At 32.7% G+C, this 16803-nt stretch overlaps 1 protein-coding gene across 1 annotated transcript; it reads right to left on the reverse strand.

The window, feature by feature from the left end:
- Positions 1-236: 236 nt before the first annotated feature.
- Positions 237-13753, reverse strand: LOC143237784 (U6 snRNA-associated Sm-like protein LSm4). Its single transcript, XM_076477363.1, has 5 exons — positions 13680-13753; positions 10887-10928; positions 7051-7149; positions 859-1039; positions 237-495 (listed from the first exon to the last, which is right to left on the reverse strand). Exons 1-5 carry the CDS (start codon positions 13680-13682, stop codon positions 383-385), a joined length of 438 nt encoding a protein of 145 aa, XP_076333478.1. The 5' UTR covers positions 13683-13753; the 3' UTR covers positions 237-382.
- Positions 13754-16803: the final 3050 nt, after the last annotated feature.

Raw genomic sequence — 16803 nt, forward strand, 5'->3', positions numbered from 1 at the left:
ATATATGTAAACATACGCTTTTCTGTACAGAGGCTTGATTTTGTAGGTGATATGTACAAAAAAAATATTTAAATAAAACACAGTTCACCAAGAGAAACTGGATTTTACATATTACTTGGAAAGTAAAATAAATGTGAGGCTTAGAGTTTACAGTGAAAATTACATACCAACTGATCCAAAGTATTTCATATACAACAAAAACATGTAGTGAATGAATCTTCACACATACAGATGTATTATGGAAGGAAAACTAGTGTTTTAATAACTTCAAAAGATAAGACTTTTATCTTCAGTTTTCTTTTTATACAAAAAAAAAAATCCACCAATTAAAAGTGAATTCTAACAAATGAAAAATAATATAATATAATGACTATAGAAACAACTATCTCTCTCTGTTTGGCTTTGGTCTACTACTGCCTCTTCCAGAACCACCACCACCACGTGGTGGACCTCCACCACTACCACCTCTTCCTCCTCCTCGTGCACCAAAGGCACCTGAAAAATAAACAGATATTTATGGTTATTGTATTAAGACTGGCTAAAAGCTCTGCTACTGATTAAAGGTATGCACAGGAAAAGTAAATTGAAAACTACAGGTTGTTTTTAAAATGAAAAAATTACCAAAGTTTACAGTAAAGGTCAGAATTTTTAATTGTTTTTAAATAAACATTTCATAATTCAATCTTTGTAAAAACTTTGAAGCTACAAATTCATACAAGTATCGTACATAGAGATATTTCTAAATAAGCATTCAGACTTACCAACCAGCTACTGGGACAATATACTGTGTAGAAGATTTGAAACTTTATTTTAAATACATGATAACTTTTAGCGAGGTTAATGACAATATTTTCTAACCTCTGCCACCTCCTCTACCCCTTTGGCCAGCCCCTCCTCCTCTTCTGGCATCACCTCGCCCCCTACCCTTTGCTAACACTTCATCCTTCACCATGTCGATGACCTCATCTGGTATTCTTAAGTACTTAATGGTACTGCCTCTGATGTAACATTCAGGCATCCTCCAAAACTTATCACCATCCTAAAACAAGAAACAATTCATCTTTGTACTTCTGAAACATCTTTCATGTTAATACTGTTCTAAGCATGGATGAAACCAACCTAAGAATGTTACTTAATTTCAAGTATAATATGATACTTTAAAATGACCTAATTAGTTGCTTCTATATACTTCATGTGTAAATGGGAAACATTATAAAACAAAACCTTGCCAGTTCTCGTTAATAGGTGTATAAATATTATTAATTATAATTATGATTTTATAGACATTCACGTCTATATTAAAAATTCCTTAACTTAAATATTAGGTTATACAGTGCTGCCACCTGTTTTTCTCTGTGACTAGAAGGGCTGTAACCACTGTAATAAGATTATTACAGAAAAAACTATAGACTGTTATGAAAAGATCCTTTATGACATTTATTGTCCTTATTATACTTTTTAAATTCAACACATTTGACAAAAAATATGTTATAAAGAAACCTGTTATCAAATGACAACTTAAATGATAGTTCTGCTGTGTCAACTATTCCTTTAAAAATGCAAAACAATATGGACTTGAACATCTGCTTTTTATTCTTTCTTTTCTTAAGTATGTTCCACAGTGTTGAATGTTTGCTTTGTAGCTTTTCTTTCCCTCTAAATATTTTATCCAAATATATAACATGAAAAATGATCTCATAACAACTTACAGTTGTTTTATATTTCCAAACACAAAAATTGTAGTTAACTGTATGATGAAAGAAACGTTATTTTACTGCAACCATGGAAATACTCCCCAAAAAATGGAAATATGTCAATGAAAAAAATAAGAGAATTATGTCTTCCCAAATGATGACATTCACAAAGCAAGATCTTGAACATCACAATTCACAAACCTGGTAGCATTTGTGTTAACCTATAAGAGAAGAAACAAACAAACAAAGAGAGTAGGTAAACCTCTTTATTATTACAAATGTGGATAGCAGGTAAACTTCCTTATTACTAATGAGGAAAGTAGGTAAACCTCTTTATTACAAACATGAATATTAGGTAAACCTCTTTATTACTAATGTAGAAAGCAGGTAAACATCCTTATTACTAATGTGGAAAGAAGATAAACCTGTTATGCTGTTTAGATTCTCCAAAAGGAAAGATACATGTATTCCATTCACTACATGGGTTCACATTAGCCTAGACCTCACACTTATTTCTTTCTGTGGTTGTAATAACTGTCTCTAAAATAAATGGAGTTGAACCCAAGTAATGGTTCATTCCATATATGTGGATAAGACATGTAGTAATAACCTAGTAATATGGTTCTAATTACAAACGTTTTTACTAAAGAGGTATCAGCCATTAATTCACAAAATTGAACCTTCTGGATGGAGAGGAATGTATTGTACTTACTCTTATCACTTAATGTTTAAGTCACGTTTATGTATGTTTAATAATGCTCTTTCATTGTTTATTCTACTTTTCTCTAAAAGATAAAAAATCATTTTCTGCAATTTCATTAGTGCTTTATTGAAGAAAAGCTTTCATAAGTATTACAGCTCTATTCACTTCCTAATGCTATGTAGTACTTAACAATTTATTCTTACTTCACATCAACAAGAATGTACCTCATGTGAGAGGTCTTTTAAAAATCTTAACTCTCAAGTCAGAGAATATGAGATAGAGGATTGGTTGGCTGGTTTGGTGTTTTATGGTGCAAAGTAAATAGGCTATCTGCACCAAACATCTAGTAAAGAGTTAAAATTAAAGTCAAATTACTAAAATTCATAAAAGGAAATTAAGGTAAAACAAAGTTTAATTTTTGAATTAAAAACATAAATAGCATTAAAACCAATTTTTACATCTAGTTTACAGCAGTAAGAGAAAAACTACAGTAATACAAGTTGTAAAGGACTTTCTGTAGCATAATTCTAATTATTATAACTAGCCAGGATGACTAACAAGTAAGTTCAAACATCAGTGTCAGTCACATGAAGTTGACCTTTCCAGCCCTGGTTTCAATTTATTTTACATCACAGCTATTTTCTAACTTCAAATCAAACTAACTAGTTGTACTTTAATTCGCAAAAAGGAACCATATTAAAAAAAGGTCTAATTTATGAATTAAAAACTTAAATAGCATTAAAAAGGTCAATGGCCTTTAAAAAACTAAAAACATTGTAAGGTGGACAGTGTCACCATCTCCAATTGCACTGTCCAATGTCATGGATAAACCTTGGGACAAAATAAGTTTAAAACGGTGCTATCATTGAGAGGCGTAATGATGGCAAGACAGTAAAATGTGACGTATTGTGACCCGAGTATCACACAGACAATACATTGGTGCATCAGTCCCAGATAAAAGAAAACGATGAGTTAAACTGTGATCAATGTGTAGTCTAGTTAGTTTCTTTCCAATCCTTATGGAAACAACATGGCCAAAATCTAATAGAGGGTTTTATTTGGAAAAGCTTATCTTCATGTTGCTTAGTCTAAGTCAACTGCCAACTGACATGGAGTCAACCTTGAATGCAGGACCACAGTCCATGTATGGAACAGGCACGGCAGTGATAGTGCCAGAGCAGAGAGACTTAGCTGAGGTGTCGGCAAGCTCGTTCTCTCAAACATCAACATGGCCTGGTATCCAGAAGTACTGGATAGAAGTAGATGTTAAAGAGAAATGGGCCAGTTGGTTTTGAATATTGGTGAGAACTAACATGAAGCAATTCCGGGGCCAGTAGAGAACTAAGCGAATCAGTATAAATAGTGCAATTTCAGTACTGCTTAGCTTCTATGTGATCCAGGGCCAGAGAACTGGCATACAGTTTAGCAATGAACACAAAAACTGTAAAGGGAATTCTGTGTGCGACCACTAAACCACAACAAACTATGGCAAAGCCCACAGAGTCACCTAATTTTGAACCATCTGTATAAATGGGAATGGAAGGATGGTTCAAAAGATGTTCAGCAAATATTAGACAGTATTTCCAATCAGAAGTATCTGCTTTTTCTCAGATGACTTAAAAAAGGTCACATTTTGGGATTCTAATAGGTCACGGTCGAATGGGTTGACTAGTGGACACAGCAATGTTATCCAAGGACAGACTCAACTCATCCAACTGCACCTAGATGCAAAGGCCACCAAGGAAGGAAAACACAACCCCAGGTGGGATGCTGTGGTAATGATTGAAGTTTTTAAGCAAACAGTAAAGACAGTTGCAAATGGTGGAGGTGTGGAGGAGGTTCATGAGACTGTGTACAAGATCTGGACTGGGGAAGTGGAGAAAACCCTGATGAAGAACTGAAGTCCTTGATGATAAATGGGGTCCAGCAACTTTAAGGCCGAGGTCCTGACAGAGCCATAGACCAGTAACCATTAGTCTAGTTTCGATCAGATAAGAGCACGATATATCTTTAGTACAGAACATTGATCCACTCATCAAGTGGTGGAAGTGAGGACATGGACGATGTTCAGTGATCTTGTACATTTGACTCATAGCTACTTGATTTGTGGTATAAAGGTCAACTTATAGCAGTCTGTAGCTGCTGGTCAATATACCTCATGCTCGACGACTGACATGAGATGTGAAAGTTGTTGACCATTTGCAACAGTAAAAGAGAGTTATTAATCTTTATACTAAAAAATGTGACACTCAAAACACAGCCCTGAGGGACTCCAAGTTCCCATAGAAAAGAAAGTGTCAAACCTAAACAAATTTGGAACTGCCTGTCTGTTAAAATTGTTTTAATAAAAATGGGCAAATGGCCACGTAACCCACATAAGTGGAGGTCTCGCAAAATACCATACCTCCATGTAGTTTCATAAGCCTTCTCAAGGTCTACAATATTGATATAAGATGTTGTCATTTAAGAAAGGCTTCTCTGATTGATGTTTAAAATTGAATCAGGTGGTCCATGGTGGAGCACTGTCATTGGAATCCACAGTTAGTGGGCAAGAGGAGGTTGTTTGAATTGAGGAACCAAACAAGATGAGCATTAACCATCCTCTCAGAGATCTTATGGAGACAGCTTATCAAAGCAAATGGATGGCAGTTTGAAGAAATCTTGAAATCCTTCTCAGGCTTAGAGAAAAGTAGGTATCAGGCATCAAGAAAAACATTCTTCTGCCAGATCTGGTTAAAAACAATCAGAAGAATAGCAAGAAAAGCAGGAGATAGATAGCGCAGCATCTCGTAGTGTACATCATCATGTCTGACTAACGTACTGCCAGATCAATGAAGGGAAAGTATGAGTTCCACAGGTGTAAAGGGGTGATTATTGTCATGGTAACAATCAGTTTGAAAGAAAAAAGGTGATCGCTCTGCCCAAGTCTTGATGGCTAAGAAGGTGGAGGATGAAGCAAAAGTGCTAGATACCTGACAATCCAGGCCTGTTTCTGAGCCTTCTGTGCTATATGGCAGGGAGGATTCCATTAAAGATGATGATATCATGGAAAACATGTTGAGGTTTCAGTAATACAATGAGCAGCTACCTGTATAATACAGTCAGTTACTGCTGCCACACAGCCGTCTATTGATGGCTTACAGACGATAGCAAGATCAAATTCTGTGAGAGCAGTGAAAGAGGGTCAGTTGACTTGATCCAGCTTTCACCAGGGCATGTAAGTCAGGTGGCATTTGACCATGGCCAGCCTCTCTCACAATGAGAGTAAAATGATTATTGCTTTGTGGGTTACTGTTAACCTTCCATGAAAGGTGGGATAATAGCAAAGGGGAGCAAACTGAGAGACCAACTGCAGTAAAGGACTGAATAGATGCATTAAAATAAGTATAAGAACCTGTGTTGGAAAGAGAAAGGTTGTGCTCTGAGAGCATACACTCTATGGAGCAACCCCTCCCATCAATATCAGTACCTCCCGAGAGGAAATTATGTCTATTAAAGTCCTCCAGGATAAAAAAGGATGGAAACTGTTCAACTAGAGCATCAAAGTTTGATTGATCACAGGTATCTTCAGGAGACAGGTAGAGAGAACAAACAAACAGTGAGGGTACAATCAAAGGAAACACGGATGGCTACGGCCTCCAAGGGTGTGTCGAATGGCAAAGACAGAGTGGACACTTGCTGATCAACTAACAGTAGCACCCCTCCATGCACTCATCCATCACACAACCTGTTATTTCTGTACAAAGAAAACTGCTTAAAGGTGGCTGTACTGGCAGGTTTCAGAAATGTTTCCTGTAAAAAGAGAGACACAAAATGGTAAGAGGCAGTGTTTTGATGTCATCTCGGTTAGAACGTAAACTTCAGCAGTTCAATTGTATCAAAGTGTCCATTTTTATTTATGTGTAGATGAATTGGGTGGAGAGCCCTTATGTTTTTGACCATGTCTTTTTTCTTTATTTGAGAGAGGTCTATCAACCTATATGGATCCTTCTCTGGGTTGACTGGACAGGTTTCTGTTGTTGGAAGAGGATTCCAGCTACTGAGGACGTGAACAAATGATTGTTTTATATCTTGGAGTGGGAAAATACGTACACAAGGAAATGTCCATACCAGGATCCTCTCCTCCCCTTTATGGGTTGCCATGCACAGCAAACATGTGGGTGGATGTTTAGATCACAGAGGAGGTAAACTGAAAGAACAGAACCTTCTCTGAGAGGTCCTCTCACCAAGTACAGGAATCCACACCAAGGGGAGAGATAAAAAAAACAAATGGTAAAAAGTAAAGATAAGTTAACTTAATCATAATGGAAATGATGACAGAATTAGTATGGTATGACCTACAATGAGAAGAGTTTGATGTAATCAAAATCACTTCAAAATCTTAGTTTTGATACCTAATGATTCCCTGAATTCCATCTTGCTCAACATTCTCAGAAGTAACAAAGGAAAAGGCTCTGTTTCATGACAACATGATTACTAAAACACAGTATTAGTAACTCCTTTTAGTCATTTACAAAAGGTAAAACATGCCAGTAATCATAAGGATAAGAAACATACTGCTTGACTTATAATGACACTATCCTTAGTGAATATATAGTGTAAAAGTCATGGCTTTCAAAAACAGCAGAATAAAAGAGGGAAAACTATACTGACCCTTGATGTACAAATAACCTCTCGAAGATTGATGTTCATCCAGTTGTCACAGCTGACCAAATGACCATTGTAGGTTTCTCCATTTTTGAGCTCCACCAACTACAAAACATTTGAAAAAATGTGTGTACAAAAACATGTTTATACCAGTGCTCTTTAATTCATTTCACAGGTATAATAACTAGCTCTCACAAATCTAACACTAAATGAATATAAAAGGCTCTTTCCAGTGTTCTACAAACAAACTGTGGTTGACTACACTTTGACCTTATATTACACTTCAGAAAGGTACTTTTCTCAAAAACTTTCATCAAATAATTACAAATATTTTTATTAACTACTTTTAGTTCCCTGATGTAAAACACTGCCAGAATAAAAGGTTTCCTTCTCTTGATATTAAGATAACAATCCCTGCTTAATTATAAAAGTTTACATATTTTTGGTTTTACAGGACTGTGGTGTGCAAGTCTAGTTGTAAAGCATGTTTATATTGGTAGATTATATAATATATTAAATGAGTTTCTACGTAGTTTTGACAAATAAAAATGTCATGTTTAAAAACAATATGGACATTAATTGATGTATAAAGATCATTGATCAGTTCATCATAGCTGCTCAGTTATAACCATTTAATGACTTTCCTTTGCAACCTTTTTTCTCTATATAAACTTCATTGTCAAGTACAAATTTGTAAGAATATAAACATAAAAAAACTCATGGCTTAAACTTTACACAAGGATATTTGATTAAAATTACTGGGCTTTATTTTGTTCAATATGATATTCAAGTGATAAGTTTGTCTTAGTTTAATATCAGACAGAATGAATTCTGACAACTGTTTTGAGCCTTTAATTATCCAGCCTGGCCAAATTTGGGGACTGTTAATCAGCAGAAACACTCAACTATGATCTACTACATAAGTATCTGGTAAAAACAAGGTATCCCTAAAAAATAACACTGTAATTGGCTGTAAGTGATTTGTAATGTTATAACTGAACAACTGGTTGTTATAAATCTTTAAAGAACACTATCTGATTACTCTGACTGTCATACCACTACACATTAATTGTTGAACAACAATTGATTATTCTGAATGTAACACTACATAGTAATTGTTGAACAATATTTGATTATTCTATCACACCACTACATAAAAATTGTTGAAAAATATTTGATTATTCTGAATGTAATACTATATATTAGTTGTTGGACAATATTTGATTATTCTGAATGTAACAACACTATATATTAATTGTTGATTACTACAGATAATAGTAAGTTGAATGATTATGCTAATTATATACAACTTGAAACTTGTGGTAGGCAATACCAAAAGGTCTGGTATTTGTACAATACTAAAAAAAATATAGACAAACCATTATGACTGACTGACAGATTATTTTAGGAAGGTTATATTAAATGGCATAAAATATTTAATTTTTTTTAAAATTATTTATAATTCTATCCTTTTACGAATGGTGTTACTGCTATCTTTTGACGTTTTTCCCCTTTTAGAATGCAAATACTTAACAAAACTGAGTGAATCTTAAAATAAACATACTCAATAGTATAGTTTATGGTTGAAACATTTCCTCCAATTTACTTAAGGCATGTATCTGAAGGCATTTTTGTGTAAATACATGCTGAATGTCATGAACATATCCTGAATAGCAAAAGTGAACTGCTTTAAATTGTAATAACATATGACAAGTAAAACAGAAAAAATTCATTAACACAGCCTTCAAAATTATCACCCACTGCCAAGGGTCAGGTATGTTCCTCATATGTCCATTTACAATGGTGAATATAAAGCAACGTCTATTTTGTATCCTCTAGTTTTCATTCTTTATGGTTAAGTGATCTGTGGTAAAACTAGTAAAACATTGGATCATCAGGGAGCATTTCACAGGTGTCAAAAAACATTAAGAAATATGAGAGGGACAAGAGTGAACACAACCTTGTTATATACAAGTTAGATGGAAAGTAGAGAAATAATAAAAATGAGACACAAAGAGAGTGACTGTTTCCTGATATTTGTGGTAGAAAGAAGCACTAGAACATAAGTGTCAAGAACCATGAACTGTAAATGTGTCATTGACATTTTAGGGAATTTCTACAGAAAAACATTTTACAAGCCCCAAAAGATGTTTAGGAAGACTTATTACAGTAAAACTTGTCTAAGGCAAAATCACACAGGACTGAGTAAAATTTCCAGTTTAGACATACTGAACATGCATTTCCTTAATTATATATAATTTTTAGTGGTATGTTATACTTTCTTGACTACAGGAAAGTAAGATGTTTGTTAATAAAGTTATTATACTGTTTGTGCTATATTTATTAGAATAAGAACAAAAATAGACATTCAAAATATACATAAACACAAAATCTTAATCAAATTTATCTGAAGAAAGTGTCTAATTTCAATTGTTTCATTTTTTAATGGGCTTTCTCATGCAGTTAAGAGAACACCAATTCTACAGCCTTTTCATGAAGTTCATTTTCCTCCTTCATTTTTGCATACAATTTGATAGAAGTAGGAATTTCTATTTCCTCACAATCTTTTTCATTTTGTTCATCTTCTGAATCCTTTACACTGTTACCATCTTGCGATTCTGTTACAGATTTTAAATCAATTTCATCAGTTTCTGTTAAAACAGTCTTGTCAATGTTCACAAAACTTTCTGCATTCACAGAATCATCTGCATCAATCTTCTCAACCAGAGTTTGGATTTCACTAGAATCGTCATAACAAACAACTTCTCCACAATCTCTGCCATTATCAAAAATAAATCCAGTTTTGAAAGCACTTTATTATGCATTCATCTTTTATGCATTTGATTAAATGACTTAAAAATACAATTGCATCTAACACGTCAATTTTCATGCTCATTTCAGATACTCTCTTACAATCGTCCATGTTTACAATAATATGCTGACGCGTCAATTTTTTGTATTTCAATTTTATACACTGTATAATTTCATAATTTAGTGGCTGTAGAATTGATGTTGTACATGGAGATAGAAAGTTAAGCAAACATTTGAAAGTTGAACTTTTGGGTGACAAGTTACATTATCTAGAAAAAGTAGAATATTCCTATTTTCTTGTTCCATTCTTCTGTTTAGTTTGTTCAAAAATTCCTTGAATATAGCACATGTCATCCACGCTTTATTATTCACTTTCCATTCTTACCTATTACTCATGGTAAATTTTCCCTACATTTTAAAATTAGAGAAAATAGGAATTTATTTTTTTCATGTGAATTATTTAAAGAGTAGAATTTTGCACTTAAAAGACAAATATATTTCTACAAATCGTGAATCTAATTTAACTGCAAAAATATGAAAAAGAGACAAACCACAATTTATGGTCAATAGAATTAGTTAGTATAGAAACACATTAAGAATAAGAAGCAATTACATGAAAAAAACCAATCAGGGGCATGTTTAGAAATAAAAAAAATGAAGAAACAAAGTTGAACTTTATAATTATTTCTGTTTCCTCAATGATCAGAAATAATGTAATTTTCATGTTTTTCTTTCAGTGCTAGCTTTTCTCTTGTTTCCACATTCAATATATTAAATACATATCACAACACAAGCCCAATAATCAACATTACACTGGGACAGCAGAATATGTATGAATGGAATGAAAATATTTATAACCATATTAAAACATGTAAGTGATAAAACAATAAAATATCCCATTTTACAAATTACATACATCCTACAATTAAATTAGTTTTAATGTAGGTACACAAGTCTCTTGTTCTATGTTGAATTCTACAACATTATGTACCATAAAACTAATTACAAACATATCAAAGTAAATTACTCACCATAGGGTGGTTCTGAGCTGTTCGCAACAACGAGAGAGGCAGCTGCAAAGAAATGTTACAGATAAATTACAGTGTATACTTGTAACTGTCTGTAACAAAACTGTATACAAGAAACTTGTATAAGTGTTTTACCATATACTTATTAAACAATGAAATGTAATTGCTTTGGAGTGCATGTGAAAGAAAGTTGTAACAGATATCTGGTGTGTATTTAATGATTGTTTACCTGAAAATTAGGTGAAATGTCCCTGTTTGTCAGGAAAAATATAATGAAAAATGTACTATACATATTGGAAAGTTAAACTAACATTTCAAATGTACAATACACATTGAGAAGTTAAACTAACATTTTAAATGCACTATACACATTAAGAAGTTAAACCAACATTTTAAATGTACTATACACACTGAGAAGTTAAATTAACATTTTAAATGTACTATACACATTGAGAAGTTAAATTAACAACATCTTCAAAAAGAACTTAATCTCAATAGTTTAAGATCTGCTAGTAATTTTGTAAGCCAAGAACGTCTACACTTGAGTGGCCGACACACATGACAACCACATAGGATGGGTATGTTGAGCGATGGGGATTTGAACTCATAACAGTCACATTGCAAGACAAATGTCCTAACCACCAAGCTACGCAAGACCTTTAAATAAATCAACATATACAGGTTAATTATTTTTTTTGCTTCATTCTTCATGTATAATATTAGGAAGACAAACATTAAGAAATTTGTTAAAAAAAAGTCAATGTTTAACATGGTAAGTGAATATTGTGTTTTCTAAACCATCTTAATTCTTATTAGTTAAGTCTAAATATTTTTCTGTTAAATAGTTACACACAAGCAACTTGAGTTTTCCTTATTTACAATCATTTATCAAGTGTGAGAAAAACTATTTAGGAGAGTTGAGCAATTATGTTTCGTTTTTGTGAAAGTAAATGCACATCACTACATTAACGTGTTTGTAGGCTTCTTATAACATTTTTATTTTTAAAACTGTTTGGTATAAATAGTCCTGTTGCTTTTTGACTTTTTTTCTTAATATGTTGTAGATGAAAATATATTGTATATGCAAAATCTTCTATGAGGTAATTAAATGAAACAGTATTAGCAACATGTCTTTCTCCATATTTATTAACATGACTAAATTTCTTTATGTTCACTAAAAATGTCTTTGTCTATACTTATTGTTGGATTTGTCTTCCTTAATCTCTTCTTCATTATTTGGAGTATTCTATTTTGAGGAACATTGTAATGATGCATTTTCTTCATTCCATTTAACATCTGAATTATAAATCCTATTTATTCTGAAGGCTGAGCAGTCTCTGACACCAATCTTTCAAACTAGAGATTACCATGACACCAGGGAATTTTATCTTTTATTTCCATTATGAATTATACTGTCAGATGTGTTTGTGTGACTATATTATCAATATACATCTGAGATAAATCCTTAGTTTTTGAGTTGTTATCTTCTAAATGTTCAATGTACAAGTTACTTAGTGCTGAGAACTAAGACTAAACAAGCTTGTGGCTAGGAATTCTTATTGCTGATAGCACTTTATGTCCAAAGTGAACCATGTTGATAGAGTCATTACAGCAGTTACTGGGTAACACATATCAAGTAATAATTACAGTTTGTAATATTACAGGTTACTAATTATGAAAAGTTATACACACACTAGTAGTGGTACTACTTACATGAAAAAAACAAACAAAAACAACAAATGTTATACTTTAAACTTAATTATCGACCAAAATGTAAACTAGAACTCCTGTGAGGACTTCTGCTTTTAAAAGTACAAATTACAAAATTTAATGAATGGTGAGTAAATTAAGGTCTTGGTGCTGTTGGCTGAAAGGATGATGCTTAACAAATGGATTCATATAAAGGGAATAAATATACAATTTGACAGAATAAGAGACATCTTCAATTTATATACTTATTTCTCTAAGAGAGTGGTTGGCTTTAGGAGTAGGCTGTTTTCATGTGTGATGAATGCAGTCTATTTAAAGAAAACATTAAAGTTAATAAGCATTGAAGTGATAAAAATTAGCTTTGAGTGATTTTTTTCTTGTTTTGTTGTAAAGTTTGGTAGATTGGAGTGGGATGATCTCGATGGACCAACAGCCTATAATTTAACGTTTGATTCTCGGGAGTGGGGATGGCATGTTTTCTGTGCAGTATTACATTTACAGAATACGATTTATCAGAAACAAATTTTTTTGATATTGCCTCAGAATACATGCAATATCTGCTTACTTCAACTGTGTACAATATGCAAATAAATGATTTTTTACATCAACCAAAATACACTTCAGATCTGTTATATTAATTTTATGGCACGAATACCGTCTTCACAAGGGATTCAATCCAACTAATGACAGAGAAAGTTTCGCACAAAATTTTTTCTCATGATACCCATTCTTCACTTAACAATAATAGTAATAAAACACTTTAAAATCTGGACAACAGATCTTTTATTGTCATTGAATTTCATACCTACCTTCCCAGGGATTAAATAACTTATTAATAACTTAGAATAAGAACTAAAACAATCGCAAGGCAGGTCTAACGTTAGGCTTAGCACAGTACTGATTTCCAGCTATCGGTACCGGCATAAATCTTAAGGTTAGACAGCAAAACTCCGAATATCACACTTACCATGACCATACAGTTAACAATACAAAGTCAAAAAATACAGGTAATATATATGAGCAAAAAAAAACTTAAATATGATGTAAAAGTAGTTTAACAACTCATATAATTAAAACGTTACATACCATCGTTAATTTTCGACTGACTCTTATCTTGCATAACGAAATGTAGGTGGCACGCAGTCTTTCAATAATAATAAAAAAAATAATTATATTTATATATACAACTCATAAATTAATAAAGAGGGATAAAAAGAAATAAGATATATAGTTCAGGACTTGTAAATCATGTTCCCTATTAGCAAAATAAACGATATTTTCTTGTAGCTTTCTTTAAAAAGCTACAAAATGAACTATATGCACTCTTATCTATTGTGAAGAATCAAACCCTAGTTTTTTTAGCGTTGTAAGTCCGTTAACTTACTACTGATCAATAAATAAAGCACTTGGTAACTGAGGTATTGACAAATAACTCTTACCTTGCCAGAATTATCTATCATTTTTCTTATATCTTCTTGATGTATTTTTGTTTTGCGAAACGAAAGCAGCAATAACGTTTAAATTCATAAAAAAAACTGAACTGAAAATTTACTGTGATTATGGGAGAATACAATATACGTTTTATTTGTATATTATTTTGTTTATTGTGTTGGTAATTTTCCTTCTGTCGTTTAGTTAATCTATATTTTCAAGTGCCTCAAAATGGTAGTTTGTCTGCCACTTAATTATATTGAATATTAAATTACTCATTTTTATATTATATCAGTATAAGTAACTGAAACTAGGTTCCTCTAGCGGTGACGTAAAAATATTAAGTTCACGTATGATTACATAAAAAAAATTCTGATTTTAAAGTAAGTAAAATATATAAAACACTAAAACAAACTAAAAGTTTTGTTTCAATGACACAATTTGTATGAAATAAGTAAATAAAAACTTTAAATAAACTAACTGTAATTATTATATTTATGATTTATTTAAAAAAGTTTCCTCCTGTAATTCGCCATTCTGTAATCATAGTTACCAAGATTTTTGACTTCACGTTTAAAAATTTTGAATTACTGGAGGAAATTTAACCAATAGCTATGACATGATTCCAGTCTTCTCCGTCACGAATTCTTGTCTTGAGTAAATACCTTCTGGCTTGGAGAATCTCAACATAGTGGCATATATCAAAACTTATTTACTGATGGCGATAAAATATGTTGAGCTTAGTAGCTCCTAAATGACAGTATCTAACATCAACATAACTACTGGCGGCATTAGCACACGAACTATGTAGAGGCTGTCTGTTCGTAGCTGCTAGTGTATGTGATAACGTGTAATGTTAAGATATATGTATGTGACAATATGTGTGTGTGTGGTGTTACACACATGAATGGATGTTACACAGTTATTCACATTTGTTGTGCAACGGAAATGAATCAACTACATGTAGAACACAACAATCTATATATATACACAATTTACATCATTTCTTTAAAAAAATTGAAGGAAGTGTGAATATATTAATTTTTCATCATCTAACACATTAATTCTTAGTTTCTCATTGTTTCTGTGTTTAAATGTCAATAATTTTGATTAAATTTATGAAGAACAGTTATTGTTTAGTGAATGTCTTTTCCATGCCAGCAAATCGGAATTATAATTAATTACACTTATTATGAAAGATTAGTGTTTAATTTCTTTAATATGTATTCCTTATCTAGTCCCTTATGGATTTTCATTTATTAGAAGAGTGTATATTAGTAGCTTATTTAAACTAATATATTACTTAAAACCATAACGTTTATTTAGTTTTATTCTATTTACACGGACATGTTATTATTATTATTAAACACTTTTCTGATTCTTGAAGATCCCTAAGGAAGTAAATAAAAAATGCGGTGATGGATGTTGCATGACAAATATAATTAGGTTTATCGAGATTGTCTAAATGCTCTATAATTCTTCATGTTAATGGGGCTAAAGACAACTGTCATAAGAAAGAACTTGAATAATTCACAATTTTATCACGATTCAAACAATAATAGTTCTCATTATTATATGTGCAATAAAGGTTTGGTTATAAGTACAATATTTTGTGAAACAAATTATTTGTATAACGCTCGAAATGGAAAAGTCTAAACAAATCTATGATGAAAGAATGTAATACGGAAAAATTGCTTTTACCAGTTTCTCCATAGTGATATCAAACGTTAAACTGTAGTTCTATCTCTTACTACGTACTAAGAAGTTACTGTATTTGGCATAACCTTTTTCACCACCAAATGTTTCAAGTTCTACCCTGAGTTCCATGTGGTGACTGTTGGTAATTATGAAGAGCAGTTCATTCTCTGAAACACAGATTATTGGAGAGAGAATTAATTTAGTCATAACAGCAATGAACTAATGAACTTTTGATGAATAGATACTGAGATTTAATGTTGCATCAAAGCAGTAGCTTTACGTGCGTTTAGGTGCCCTTGTTGTCGTTGTTATTAGTTTAAATTAATATTCATATCACATCGTAAGTATAAGAGCCGTTATTTGTCACTTTAAGGTCATTCACTTATTGTTTATTGGTTGATTTCATTCACTCTCACTGCTAAATATAAATATCTTTATGGTTCATTCATTTCGGTAAATATCATATTACAGTTTTTGTCTATATATTTTCTATAAATACACTTTTACCCAAATCTAACCATCTTCATCCTTCAAAAGGAAGTTTTACTCATCATCTCGATAAATGTCTTAATCTTGTATTATGTTACAAATGATAAATTCTACTTCTAAAAATCAACTCTTTTTATAGCAAATATCCTTACAACACTGGGTGATGTAAAGTATTATATTAGGCAGTATAATACGGAGAACAGCCGTATTTGTCTGGACATGAAGAAGCCTGTCCCTAACTTTCTTTCTATCAACGGCTTCTGGGTAATGTGTAATTATCCGGGCATGCGTCGGCTTTGTCGCCGCTGTGGCCTTGAGGGTCACCTACTCGATGCTTGTAAGACCCCGCGGTGCGGGAAATGTCTGGCTTTAAGAAACTCGGATGATAATTGTACTATTACGTGGCCATCATGTATAGGAGACCACACGTCCTCCCATTGCCCGAGGCGTGTGGCGTCATATGCCACTGTGGCAGTGGGGCAGCCGAGCATAAGGAAGGGGAGGAAAATGTTCTCGCCACCGAAAACGACGACTAACGAGGGTGGGGCCTCTGAGGGTGCGCTTGCCCCAGCAGAACCCTTAACTCGGGAGG

Source organism: Tachypleus tridentatus, chromosome 13, assembly GCF_004210375.1.
Source record: "Tachypleus tridentatus isolate NWPU-2018 chromosome 13, ASM421037v1, whole genome shotgun sequence".
Lineage (NCBI taxonomy): Eukaryota > Metazoa > Arthropoda > Merostomata > Xiphosura > Limulidae > Tachypleus > Tachypleus tridentatus.